Source organism: Bemisia tabaci, chromosome 10 (assembly GCF_918797505.1).
Source record: "Bemisia tabaci chromosome 10, PGI_BMITA_v3".
NCBI lineage: Eukaryota > Metazoa > Arthropoda > Insecta > Hemiptera > Aleyrodidae > Bemisia > Bemisia tabaci.
Genome location: NC_092802.1, coordinates 21887840 through 21902348, shown reverse-complemented (window position 1 = coordinate 21902348; position 14509 = coordinate 21887840). Strand labels below are relative to the sequence as shown.

Sequence of the window (14509 nt, the reverse complement as noted above, 5' to 3'; positions counted from 1 at the left end):
ACCGTAGACACGCACATCATTGGAAAACAGAAATCGAAATCAATGTGTTGGGAGTAAAATTAGCGAGAGTTTGAAAGTCTCTCGTGCATATTTCCACTGGAAATGAAACACGATCTTTTAAACCTTGGTGATATAGAATCCTCATACATATAGTTATGAAATAGTTGTTAATAGTTGTTAACAGTTGTTAATAGTTGTGTAACAGTTGTTTTACGTCCAAAGATTTTAGTGTTGTAAATTCATCTTTTGATTCCGAATCCGAATGGTTGATTTCCGAATGGTATTTTCTCGATATCGAACCCGTTGATATCAAGAGAACCATTTCATTGAAGATGAAGCTAAACCTGGAGTAGAAAAAGCTTTAATCATCTTCTCTGTCTCCCCCTTATTCATCTTTACTCTCCGGTCCACAAGCTCATTTCACCATTTTCGCATGTATCCAGTCATTATAGAAAATTCATTTCCTCGTAATGATTGCAAATATATGCGCGAAGATTATTTTTCAAAATAATAAATCCATGGGCACATGTTTACGTTTCTTCTTCCTCCTCCCCCCCCCGCTTACCCCTATTTGTTCTCTTTATTCCTTTCTTCCCTGCTTGTTTCACCTTTGTATCTTGTACCTTCTCTTATTCCTCTCCTTCGTATCTTTCTCCCTTTCATCTCCCTCTTCATTTTCTAGCATTGTCCATGCCCCCCCCCCCCCTCTTTAATTCCTCCATTGTCATTTCCGTTTTTTCAGTATTTTCTACTTTTTTTCTTTTCCTACATGCTTCTTTTTTGTCTGTCTCCTTGTCAGTATTTCTTTCTATTTTTTTTGTCTTTCTCCTAATTACTGTGTTTTTCTCCCTTGTTTTTCTTCACTATCTTCCTCATATTTTTTTATCCTTACTTTGATTCCACCTAAAATACTTCGATAAATTTAACTGGAGTCAGCCTGAGTACATTTTATGATGCCCAATTTTTTCTCATGTTTTATTTCTTTATCTTAGAACTAAACTGCATTTAAACTCTCTTTGAATTTACCTTAGATCACGAAGAATATTCTCACAAAATTTCAAACTTCAGTGTTGCGTAATTTTATGCTTAAAAAATAAAATATCCGAAAAAACTAGGCAACGTCTGGGGTTCTTAAGCTATTTCCGATGTTTACCATTCATACCTTCCAAACTTCCTCTTACTCCGCTTTACTATTCCATTTCCCTATTTTTATAGCGTTACTTTTTTATCTCGTCTCTTTCCTCTTTTTTCTCCCATTGTTATTCCTCCAATCCTTCATGAAAAATCCTTATTATATTAAAACGAAAAACAATTCATATCCGTCATATTCCAATTTTAAAGCGGATTTGGTGCGTTTAATTTGAGTTTACTTTATGAATGAAGAAATAAAATGAAATTTTATGTTTGTGCAGGCGCAAGACGCGAAGCAAAAAGTAGCGGCGGTTGCGGAGAAATGCAAAACAGAGGTTCATGGAGGCCACGGTAAGGAATATGAAGTCGTGTTCTCTCGCGCATGCATGCTTGTTTACAGCAAATATGCAGCGTGTTTGCGTTTGAAGCAGAGTGTTGAACAATGATAAATTATCTTTTGTGGGAGAAAAGTGAGGGCTTAATTGTGATTTTTATCAAATAACAAATAAGAGAAGGGGTGACAGAGGTGGAAGGAGACTATATTATACCTGTTAAACAATTCTACGCGTTTCCTCGCTCTCAGATAGAATCAGGGAAAATATCCGTGAAGAATGTCTTTTACTCGATTGGAGGTGCATGATTGGGTAAAAGATCTAAGCAGTATTGGAATTAAATATCAGTATAAACATCACTGCAACGTCGCAAATTTTCATCAAATTTTGATTCCAAAAGGAAAATTTCCTATAAACATAATCCAAAAGTATGCTGGCCAGGTTGGCCTAGTGGTCAGCGCGTCTCACTCTAGGTCAATAGGTCCCGGGTCCGAATCCTGGTGATGGCGTCTAATTTCCACGGAATTGACGAGTAGATTTGCTGAAACAGATTCCGTCACCCGCTTCCACCAATAGGATCCCTCAATATCTCTTTTATCTTCTTTTTCTATAGCTTTGTCTATCAATTTCAACAATCAGCCCGCTGTGCCTATTCATTACAACCCCGGCAACTTAGGGCTGACGGCCACTGGTCAGTAGGTAGCATTCACGCATGGACCACGAAAAATTACCCACCCGTCCATTTTCGCAATAGCCCGTCACCCATCGTTCACACATAGATTAAGAAATCGGAAGTGTCAAACACTCTCACTGTCAGGCCTGTTGCACGGTTAAACAAAGTAGCCTTCAGTTCATCATCGTTAGCTAACAGCGCGTAAAGTGGCGTAACAGAAACAGTGCAATTCTCGCTCTGTTTTGCACCCAAAAAAAAAAAAAAAAAAAAAAAAACCGTTGAACGGTTATACGCTTGAACTTTATTCGAATAATGAAGGCTTTCTTAAACCGCGCCTTCAGTCACAATTGAAACTTCATGGGGCGTTTTCAAGGAAAGGCTGTGTTTAAAGAGCGACTTCAAATACGGCCCTAAGGAGAAAAGATAAGGCGGAAAAGTTAAAACAATCATTAATTTACAGATTTTCCTAATTTAGTCACCACATTGTAACCAAACAGCCAAACAAATACAAAATAATCCCAATGAAACATCTAATCGTCACCAATACTCATAATGAGGACATAATATGCAATTACTGCCGTACTACGAATAAACAGAACAGGACGTGGATTCTGAAAGACATAAGAGCATGAGCTAGCCGCGGCTCATACAGAAATGTATTCTCGAAACACGTATCTTTGGACAATTTGGTATCTTCTGTATTCCCGTATATTCCGTATATTCTGTGCTGTGTTCGAAACTCACAGGCGCCAACCCGCCAAATACGCCTAAGAAATCGGTCATGGCGCCTAAAAAATGAAGGTTCTGCGCCAACGTGGCCCCTAAAAATTGCCCCTCCCCCTTCCAAAAAAAATCCTAATTTTTCTGTTTGGTGATTTTTCGAAATTTTCCTCAAGTTAAAATTACTAGTTCTGTAACTAAAACATATTGCGTCTAACTATTCACTGCAGAAGTATTAAAGAAAAAATACTGTAAACTGACAAGCATAATGAATGTAACGGTCTCATCTCTAGGGTGCCGCTCAAATATTTTGGAGGCCATACTTGAGGAGGATGGGGTTTGAGCCGGGATGATGGGGGTCTCATAGGCGGAAGAAGGCTCTCAGATCGAGGCCTACGTAAGCTCCTGACTTAAAAAAAGCAATATTTATCATTAAAAGTAATTTTACTCAGCAATTTGTAGGTTCTCTGCGTTATTATTTCGAAACATTTTATTTGCGGCGGGGGGGGGGGGGGGGAAACCAGGTTCATGTGCTTGAAAAAGAAAGGATAGCAGGTTGTCTGACAAGGGAGATAGAGAGGGGGGTCAAAACGTTGGCCGATTGGCTTACGTGATACTTAAACGGCCCCGTACGCATTCGTTTACTTTTCTATCCTTGCGTTAAAGTCTCCAAGTTTTTGCACAGTCTAATTCTTGCCTAATTTTTCTGTTTGGTGATTTTTCGAAATTTCCCTCAAGTTAAAATTACTAGTTATGTAAGTAAAACATATTGTGTCTAACTTTTCACTATGCGCCGTGATATACAGGCAAGAAGTCAATCTGGCCCCTAAAAATCGAGCTTGATGCGCCACATGGCTCCTGAGACTCAAAGGTGACTTTCGAACACTGATTCTGTGGCTTCCGAAACTTCCGAAACTTCCGTAGCTTCCGTATCTTCCGTATCCTCAGTATATTCCGAGGCTTCCGTACCTCCATATCTTCCGTTGCTTCCGTATCTTCCGTATCCTCAGTATATTCCGTAGCTTCCGTATCTTCCGTATCCTCAGTATATTCCGAAGCTTCCGTACCTCCATATTTTCCGTGTCTTCCGTATCTTCCTTAACACGGCGGAATATTCTCAAAATCTCCATCTCGATACAAACACTTCGCATCGGAACAGACGAAGATGCATTGAACTCAGTTCCGATTCCGCACGAAGCCGCCTTTCGATGACCCTGACACATGATGCAATACTGGGGGACGGGGGGCCGACCGGGACCAGGGAGCAGATGGGGGGGGGGCATGAATTGGAGCAGAGCGGTGAACAGGGGGTACCGCACCGACCCGAGATTTCGAGTTCCGACCTTGCGCCGACGGACCGGTGACGTAGGTCTAGTTCGTCCTGCGCAAAGTTGCCGGATGGAACGGAAACTGCGCGATTTTTCTACGACGAGATCATCGGGATGAACCGACGATCTGGCAACGTGCGGTGTGGGTTCTCACGACTTGCGGCGGAACTAAAAGCCTGAGTCGTGCTGAGTGACCCGAAGCTGCAAGGATCTCCTTCCGGAACTCTGCAATGAGTGACTGTACGATGTGTAAGGCAGTATTCTTCGATAGAAATATCATATTACAATAAGGGATTTTCAGGACTTACAATCCAGTGGATGGTAATCCACCTGTAAATTTTATCAAGAATATCGATTATGGGAACCAAAATTGGTGGTTTCATCTTTTGCTAATAATACATCGGAAAAAAAAGTCGCTTGGATCTAGAGTCCAGACTCTTGTAAACAATGACAGGAAAAAATACTCTTGATTCAATCGGATTTTTGCTTGAATAAAAATGGAATCCGCTTAAATTAAGAGGCTAGGTTCTTGATTTAAGCGAAAATCCGATTAAATCAAGAGTATTTTTTCTTGTCAATGTTTTCAAGAGTCTGGACTCAGAATCCAAGCGACTTTTTTTCCAGTGTACATCTACATCACCTAAAGTTAATTTTGCTCGAATTTAAATACTGTCCATTTAGAGGGATTTTATCTTTTATATTTTGAGACATTTTGGACATAAAACAGTTAGAAGTTAGGTAAATTTTACAGTATGGTCGAATTCTTATTTTTTCCCTTATGATAAAGAATTCTAATCTCGTTGCGACTTTATTACATAAATTCTAATCAAGAAAAAATCACGTCCTTTCCATTAGGAGCTGTTCATAAGTGAGGTCAGACTTTTTTGGAATTTACTGACTCTTCTCCCACCATTCTCATCAGACCTTATCTCTCCCCTCGTTCTACTTATGAGGAGTTTGTATGAGGCAGTCCCAGAAACCCTCTCCTCCTCCTAAGTTCCTGGCGTCATCGAAATTCTGTCCGTAGCCTTCTGCATTCCAGTCTTAGACTGTGCAAAAACTCGGAGACTTTAACGCAAGGATAGAAAAGTAAACGAATGCGCACGGGGCCCTTTAAGTATCACGTAAGCCAATCGGCCAACGTTTTGACCCCCCTCTCTATCTCCCTTGTCAGATAACCTGCTACCCCTTCTTTTTCAAGCACATGAACCTGGTTTGCCTCCCCCCCCCCCGCCCCAAATAAAATGTCTCTAAATAATAACGCACAGAACCTACAAATTGCTGAGTAAAATTACTTTTAACGATAAATATTGATTTTTTTAAAAAGAGGAGCTTACGTAGGCCTCGGTCTGACAGCCTTATTCCGCCTTTGAGACCCCCATCAGCCCGGCTCAAACCCCATCCTCCTCAAAGGGCTTCGAAAATACTTGAACAGCACCTTAGAGATGAGACCTTTTCATTCATCGTGCTTGTCAGTCTTCAGTATTTTTTCTTTAATATTTCTGCAGAGATATTTCGAAAAGTTCCGTTTTAACGATGATGCTTAGCTTTCATGTTAATTAATTAAATATTTGAGGACAAGTTATTATTTGATGTCCGTCTTCTCTTAACCGACAATGAAAGGGATTGATGAATGCAGAGACCTTATTGTGTTTAAAATTGTCGCAAAGGGAATTTTTTTGATTATGAGTACAAAAAATCCAAGAATATAATTAAATAGAATATTGAAATCATATTTATGAGTTAAATGAGGATATCATAGCTGTGTCTGTCCTGATCTCCGTGAAATTTTGATGAAGAAACATGAGCTGCAGGGCTTAATTTCGTACCCCGTCTCGTGGTCCACTCCACAACGCTCTGAATATAGTTCGACAAAAAAAAGTGGGTCATTACGAGGGTGGTTTCAACACTGACAAGTTCGTGTTAAAAAAAAACACCGTGTGACCATTCAAACGTTGCATAATTTCCTCCGAAAAATACAAATATATTTGGCTAAATATTAATTACTCCTCTTTGAATGTCTCAGAGATTATTCTCCACACTTTATCTTGTCATGCTTTAAAATTTGAACGAAAAACATACAACATTCTTCGATAATGCATGATTCTTCGTGACAAACTTGGCAACGTTTGGATGTTCATACGGCGTTCTTAGTCCACGCGGTGCCGAATCCTTTCACCGAGTGGTCTGGTGATTTGGACGTGTTTGAATCAAAAGGAACTACATTCATTTGAGCATGAGCCTTGAGATCCATAACAGCACATGTATGACGGGGCTCATGTCGCAATGGGCATTGTTCCTTTTGATTTTAGTGCGTCCATTTGTCACCGGACTCACCGGGCGTTTGTCGCGAGGTATCGGATCGTGACCGAGCGTGGAAATTCGCGGGTCCGACTCCCCCCCCCCACCTCCTGGGAAAACCCCCCCCGGACCCCCTCCCTGAAACCCGCAGCCGGCGACACTGCATCGTGCGCATAGTACAGCCGAATCTCCCAGGTGGACGGGGAAGGAGAGGTGAAATACGTTAGAGACCCCGCAATACCAGTGGCGTGGCGTGAATTGCGATATATCGATTGTTATGCCATTTAAACCTATGGTAAAGAATCGATTATTAATGTGTTCGCTGCGAACACCCTATTTATCGATCCTTTTCCATATGTTTAAATGGCATAACAATCGATTTATCGCAATTCACGCCACGCCACTGCGCAATACCAATCTAGGCAGTATGATTGGGTGAGGCATATGTTGATTTCTGCCTCGAGGGTTAACGCTAATTTTTAGGCTAGGGACGATTGATGAGCAATTTTTCAGCTTTTAATAGAGAATTTGCAGGTGTCTGAAATTTGATGAATTTCGTGTTCAAGTGGAAACTATTGAGTGAACTGAACACGAGGATATACCCTCGGTTGGTGGATTGAACAATTATTGGAGAACACAAGACAAAATTATCTAATCTGCTAAAATACGTGTGTTTAAATGGGAAATGCCGCCAGATGACGTCACTACGCGTTGCATTTTCTCACTTTTAAATCTATTTTCATACTAGTTCTCATATCAGAACAAAATTATCAAAAATACTTTGAAAGCAGCTCTTTAAGCACTTTCAGATGAAGCAATGAAAAATTTGTATACAAATTCTCCATTCGATGGGTCGAAGGGAAAGCATACAGACATGTCGGTAATTTTGAGGTTGGGTCATAGAGCTTTTAGAGCCCAAAAGGGCAGCCAACCTATGATTGTGAACTATCTAGAGTGATATATTATTACATATTATGAATATACGGTGATATATTAAAATGAGATACAAATATGGTATATGATGTTTTGAAAAAGTGCAAAGTTCTCAAAATTATATTTCAACATTTCTCCTTGCAATGTTGGTCTAAGATATTCCGATAATGTTCTGGTCATTATTATGCAATTTGTACATCTAATATTCAACTCTTTGCAATCCACCAAGCTGCGCGCCGGCGAGTGAATTGACTTAATTCAGCACAAAGGGGCCAGCAATTTGACTCGTGTCAAAAACAGCGCAGCTGCCACTTAGTTTGCTCGGCTTAATTCCTTTCTAAACTCTTGTTTGTCCTTTCATTATAATGGACTCCTCAAAACGTCACGCACCGCCCATCGATCATCATTAAAACCCAATCGAGAGTCAACGTTGAGATATCAATTGTCAAATCCTCGAGATGAAGGAACGACACACATTTGCACCACCCCAGTGAAACGTGCTAAAAAGATTATAAAGCACATGACTCCTTCGGACTAGAGTCCCTTTATAGAGAGAGTTGGGACAACGCGGCTCATGGATGCCACAAACGAGAATAAAGATTACACAAATCCATTGGCGGATCCAGCAAACTGGCAACACTGTTTTTCTCCATTTAAACCTATGGAAATGTATCGATTCTTGAAGGGGCCAAGTGCCCCGACAAGAATCGATTATTTAACATAGGTTTAAATGGAGGGAATCTGTTGTTGCCAAATTGCTGGATCCGCCCCTGCACAAATCGGATGTTTTTTGTAATCTTTGATCAACCCATTCCCGAATTCCTATCTCCGTTCCCCCTCTCATTCCATTTATTCCTCGCCGTATACCCAATTCCCTGGTCCATTCCAGTTTATAATCTTTGTAATTGGTGAAAATGTAATATTTATTCCCGTTTGTGACACTGTGGAGGCCTAACATACGGGAACCAATCAGAAATGGATTCACATTGTCTTTACTCTCAGTATAAAGGGACTCGTAGTATATTTGGACGTATTTATGCGAAATGGAACTATGTGCAAGCGGGAAGATAGGGTGTGCTCGTTAATTGAGGGTCATAATAATGAATGGGACTTTAAAAGCGCCAGTGACGTCAGCGGTGAGGACCGGGCGCGAGGAGGCGCGACACGAGCGACGACGACTAGGTCGTTAGTCTTTAACTCATGAGCCCTGTGCACAACGCCATTGTTATATGCCCACGGCTCACGAAATAGCGCTCAATTCCTTTTCATTTAATGTCAAATCCCGCTTTTCCATTTTCTTAAAAGGAACTGTATCCACTTTTACAATGTTCCTTATCCAGCTTCCACGAGCACACCCCATATTTCACTTGCTCACAGTTCCATTCAGCCTAAATAGTCCATTTCTCCTTAACTCATTTGTAACTTCACTGAAAAAAATGATATGCTGTTTTAGCACCTAGGATGTCAGAAATATGCCTCGTGATCCTACGATGCTGCCTTGATTGCCCACGCAGTTGAATTAGCATTCTTAGGATGTAAAGTTAACTGCGAGGGCAGTAAAGGCAGCATATTAGGATCACCAGACACATTTTTGACATTCTAGGTGCTAAAACAGCATATTACTTTTTCGGTGTTGTTCCTTAAGCGTCCAATTGTCAGTGGTTAGTCTCCAACGCTTTGTTACCGACGGCTCCTCGCCGAACGGCCGGGCCTCAGGTGAACTTGAGCCAATTTCGGTGTCACAGTTTGCCTCAAAGTCATCGGAAGCCGTGCATTTCAAAGTACGCACCATTTCAGGCGATCGCCCGATGATGCAACGCGGATCCCATCGGCCGCGGGGGTGCCTCCATGGATTCCCCGTTGCCAAGTCTCGAGGAATTAATCATCTTCTCTGGCTCCAAAAGAGAAACGTGGTCCTGGGGTGTGAGGAAAGATTGAAACGTACAAAAATGTGATCCACAGAGGTGAAATCTTAGAATCAAATTGATTTTAGCATTCTTGATATCTTAAAGAATTTATTTGTGACCCAAAGAAATCTGAAGTAGATACAATGAATGTTTTCCCCCTGATCTCCGGGGTAAAATACTCTGTTGGTTGCTCTGGTTATTAAGAGCGGACCTAAAAAGTTATATTCTCAAAAATTTTAGTAACTTTCACAGTCTCCATAGTGCCATTAATTATAAGACCAAAAGTAATCTCGTGCTCTTGTCATATTTTATCAAGATGAAAAATCAATAATAAGAAGAATTTATACTTTGTTGTACTTGTTGTGAGGGATCAATCAATCAAAAACAAACTCACAACAAAAATTTCAAAAGAAAACAACCCTAAAATGTAATGCAAACCGTCACAGTGAGACAATAATTCGTGATAGCTATTCTGTGATATTTTATGTTATATTTTGTTTGAACTTTTTATGAAACAAAATTTTAAAACAATGAGGCAATACCTGATTTTTTGCACGCGAAGACTTACGATTGCTCTGTTGACGTGATATTATTAATCTTTCTTACATTCAAAAATTAATTAGGTATTGGGGAAAAAATCACAGTATGAGAAATAAAAGGCTATTGGCAAAGCGGTCCCAAGTCATGCATTAAGAATGCTAATGACCCAGAAATCTACATTTCAGACGACTGTGATACCGTTTTGCGATTCAAACGCTGGATTTTTGATTGGTGACATTACTTACTAATTATGCCGTTCTGTGCCGCTGATTACCCGCGCTGGTTTTAATTCCGTTATTGACGAATATTATGTCAGAGGCCTTTGACATTTCCATGCCTTCGACAACAACTATAAACATAGCAAACTGAAACGTACCTTTACCAGGCTTTGATTTGTTATGTTTCTTACTAGGTTAAAGTCAGGAGCTTCGATTTACAGAGGACTTAAGAGTGGTAAAAGATGAAAAATTGGGAAGTATTCCCTTGCAAACATTTCAACGTTACAAATTGAAATCTCTTGTCAATAGAAACACCCGTGTATTATACAGATTTCAGTGGCAAAAAGTAACTCGATTCAAACATAAATATTCTTAAGTTTTCCGTCAAGAATACTTTCTATTAAATAAAAGAGAAGCACGATTATATGAAGAGGTAAACATGTGCAGTTCAAGGGAAAAAATACCCATATCGAGCAAAAATAGAAACCTACTTCATTCAAGTGTATTTACTCTTGATTCAAGAGGAGATCTCAACAGCACATTCAAGGGTATCTCTGCTTGAATCAAGCTACTTTTTTCCAATGCATACGATTTTATTCCACTAGCTCTTTCTACCACATGGAGATTAAGCGCTGAGTTACGGCAACGCGTGTGACTCATTAGTATTGGACACGATGTCCGATTGTTTTTGATTACGTTGTCCAAGTGTGTCATGATATTGAATTGCAGCTTCGTTTTATAACCTTTCTTTGGGTCGTCTTCAATTTTGAATCCGTGAGTTGTTTTCTCAAATCTCCCGCCGTCCATCTAAATCTGTTTTCGATAGACTTATATAGACTTGATTTTATAATTAGGCAAAATTTTAAGGAAAGCAGATTTTTTGTCAGGTGCACCAATGTCGTTTTATTCCTTTTAAACCCATTCATAAATCTTTAATCGGAGGTAGAGTACCTTTTTAAGGGGATTATTGGCACCTCGCTCTAATCTACTGTAGAAAAAGTGGGTCACTTTCTGACTAATGGGCGAATTTATGGGGCGTATTAATAGTCGATCCTTAAACACCGCCTTTCCTTAGAGAGCTTTAATCCTTACTTGGCGGCCAGCGGACTGATTATCGAAATTGATAGACAGAGCGATAAACAAAAAAGACATAGGAACTATAAAGTGATTCCACTGGTTGAAACTGGTGTTTCTTACAGACTACGGGGGAAAATGATGGACTAACCAAAGGGTCTCTTTGTCGGTTGCCGTAAGTTAGTCTATTACCCATCTCCTTTGTCCATTGCAACCATCCGCTTACCAATAGGACCCCTTCATATCATCCTTGCCTCCTTTGTCTACAGTTTTGTCTATCCGTTTCAATAATCGGCCCTTAGGGGAGTTTTAAGGATTTCCTTGTTATCTCATCATAAAAAGGACAATTTTGACGGGTCAAAAATAAAATTCGACAGTATAATAGCTCTGAAAATGGACCCTTGCCGTGTATTGCAATGATTGGCCTCTATGAAAAATGAAACGAACAAAGGAAACAAATCAGTCTGTTAAAAAAAAAGATTTAGGATAGGTTCGGTTAATACCCGACTTAAAGTCAGTGGTAAATCATTGTAATCCCTTATTCCTTGTTGTCCTAATTCAAAAGTTTTATTGTTGAATTTTACTTCAGTTATTCTTTTTCGAGTAAAATTTACTGGACGCTTCGCTGAGATGGTCATGGATTCAATGACCTTGTTTTTCACACGAAGATTTCAACGCAGGTCATTCGCCCTTCAGACATCACGCTAAACGAAAATGCGTGATACAACTATTTCAACTCCTAAGCCGCTCAAATTGCAGATCCATCGAGGTGAAGGCACACTTGATTTCTCAGTCCCCTTTACCAGACGTTCCATCTTTCAGTTCCACCTTTTCCATCATTCAGACGTTAGCGCGAGGGCGGTGCTGAATTCTAAGGCTTTGTCTCGACGGCGCAACTGTTGAAGGAAGGAACTGTCTTTTCCCTTATAAGTGAAACTTTCAAGGTCAGAAACCTGGAGCCTCAACAGTTGTTTACCTTTGTGTTCTGAATTGATAAACGCTGGTTACATGTGAAGCGGGAGTTTATTAATGGTGTTTTATTTCTGAGCGGTTATTATTTAGAGAATATTTGTATACATTTCAGTATCAATTTTATATTTTCGTTTGTAGCATATCACTACAGCAGGAAAAATTAAATGTTTTCGAATATATATTCTTTTAATCCATATCTGTGTTACGTTATTGTTTTTTGTTTTAAACCTGGTCGAAATAACGGAGAATATTCACCTCCCGCTCATAATTATCAGTTCAGTTATCTCAGTTGACATCCTTTAACCCAAAAAAATTAATGTTGTTCAAATATTCCCGCTTAAAAGTTCCAGGAACACATGCGTGTGCGTCGAGACAGGGAACTTCGGTTGGTCCAACAAACTCGCAACGGTTGCACCTAATTCCCTCAACAGTTGCGCCGTCGAGACAGGGCCTAACTTTTCATCAATCTCAAGTTTCTCAAAAACTGAACTTAAACGCCTTGTCCTTAAGCCCCTCAAATCCAAATATCATCAAAACATAAAGTATTGTGATGGAACACAACTACGGTGTACTTCACCTGATCCATTCTTTATTTCTGTTCGCAGATGTCTTGAGGATCGTTGGTACATCCGAGCTTCCGAAAACCGAAGAACAACGAGTAAGTACCGGATCTGATTCCCATAAGTTAAAGTCCATAAGTAATATTAAATTGATCTGTAAGTCATAAAAACCCTTTTTTTCACTATTTGAACCTGTTGTGTCTCAAATATATTTTTTGAATCATTTGTCTACCCGGTCAATGTGAATTTTTGTTCGAAAATGTATGAGATGGTTTCTTACGCACGAAAGGAAAATGGACCACATTTTGTAACCAGGAACCACTAATTCTGGCTCATTTTAGAAACAGCATATACGCCATTGGTTTCTGTATGCAGAAAGGTGCTTATACAGAGGAGCCAGATATAGTGGTTCCTTATAGCAAAATGTAATCCGAATAATCCACGAAAAATGGATTGCATCTAGCAAAAAGGAACCAGCGCAATTACAATGCGCTTAAAATTTTGCTTCTTCATAAATATCTAAAAAGTCCCCCAGAACAGCAGATGGGTTTTGCTTTTTACCAATAAATTTTTAATTTTAAAGGAAAATAATTTTCCAAATGTCAATACTGCACATCAGATTAGTATTTTTTTTTTAAAAAAAAAAGTTGGACGATTTTGAAAACACTGTAATCTTGCTGGTACCTTCTTGCCAAATGCGATCCCAATTTGCTTTTCGTTGCACGACAAAATTCTGCAGTGGAAATGATATTAAAAGAGATATAACGCAAGGGATGAATCTTATTCCCGTTCTTTTTCAAGCAGATAGGAATTTTTACGGAGCATTACGCTGCCGTGCTAAGGAAGAACGCCGTATGAACATTCGAGAGTTGCCAAATTTCCTTCAGTAAAATGTTCATTTCCTAGGAAAGTTATGAACGTAGGAAGTTTATAAAGTTGCTAACTAAATCATCTGAACAATTGGAAGGAAAATATTTAGAATTTTACCGGGAAATTCGTGTTTTATGAAGGAAATTGGGCAACGCCTGATGGCTCATACGGCGTTCTTCCTCAGCACGGCAGTACGGATGTACATGATCCCTTCGATTGCACCGTAAAAAACGCAAGAGAAGCGACGGTCTGGCATCTTGGTGAGTTCAAGAGCGGTAGCATTTAGATGAGCCGCCGGCGTGTATCATCAAGAGAAGATGTAATTGCTCCAATCGTCGAATCGAGTCATTAACTTATTAATCGCGCCTCCATACCCTCCTCGCCCTCTCAGCTTACACCGGGACGAGTTGGAACTTATTCCAGCGACCGATAATATTTCCCGCTCATGAATGATCATGATTTTCATACGACAATGAAAGCGACGAACAATAGATGGGTCGATCGCTTATGCATTTCCTGAACCAAGTAGGAATAGTCATCGGGCAGTGGCGTTGATTCAGTCCTGCAGAAGAAATTTTATTTCACAGTAAATAACAATTGGGATAATTTGAGTAACGACGAGGTATCCCCATGAGGCCAAAAAAATGCTGTGGAAAAAGTGTTAAGATTCCCATAAATATAATGTAAAATTGAGAAACCAGATTATAATAATTTGAAGTAGTAAGAATTAAAGTAGTAAAATTCCATATTTGGATTGTTTCTCGACTAGCAAAAATGCGGGTCATGCAAGGGGCATTGCTCTCTCTCTCTCTCTCTCTTCCATTTTTTTTTTTTTTTTTTTTTTTTTTTTTGAGTTGAAAAACGTGGAATTACATACATAAAGTCGCTTTTATAGCGCCGCCTCGCGCTCTGCGACGCCCAATGGGGCGATTGGGCGTCGCAGAGAAAAC

At 39.8% G+C, this 14509-nt stretch overlaps 2 protein-coding genes across 2 annotated transcripts in view; one reads left to right on the top strand and one right to left on the bottom strand.

Annotated features, from left to right (window-relative positions):
• Obp19c (Odorant-binding protein 19c) overlaps positions 1 to 14509 on the top strand; it is a 50668-nt gene that overhangs the window by 900 nt on the left and 35259 nt on the right. Inside the window, exons 2-3 of the mRNA XM_019052859.2 lie at positions 1413 to 1482; positions 12735 to 12787. Of these exons, the coding sequence (XP_018908404.2) occupies positions 1413 to 1482; positions 12735 to 12787 (123 nt within the window). The remainder of the gene's footprint in view (positions 1 to 1412; positions 1483 to 12734; positions 12788 to 14509) is intronic.
• The window catches only part of LOC109037959 (very long chain fatty acid elongase AAEL008004), a 93883-nt gene that overhangs the window by 63118 nt on the left and 16256 nt on the right, over positions 1 to 14509 (bottom strand). The gene's annotated exons all lie outside the window — the stretch shown is intronic.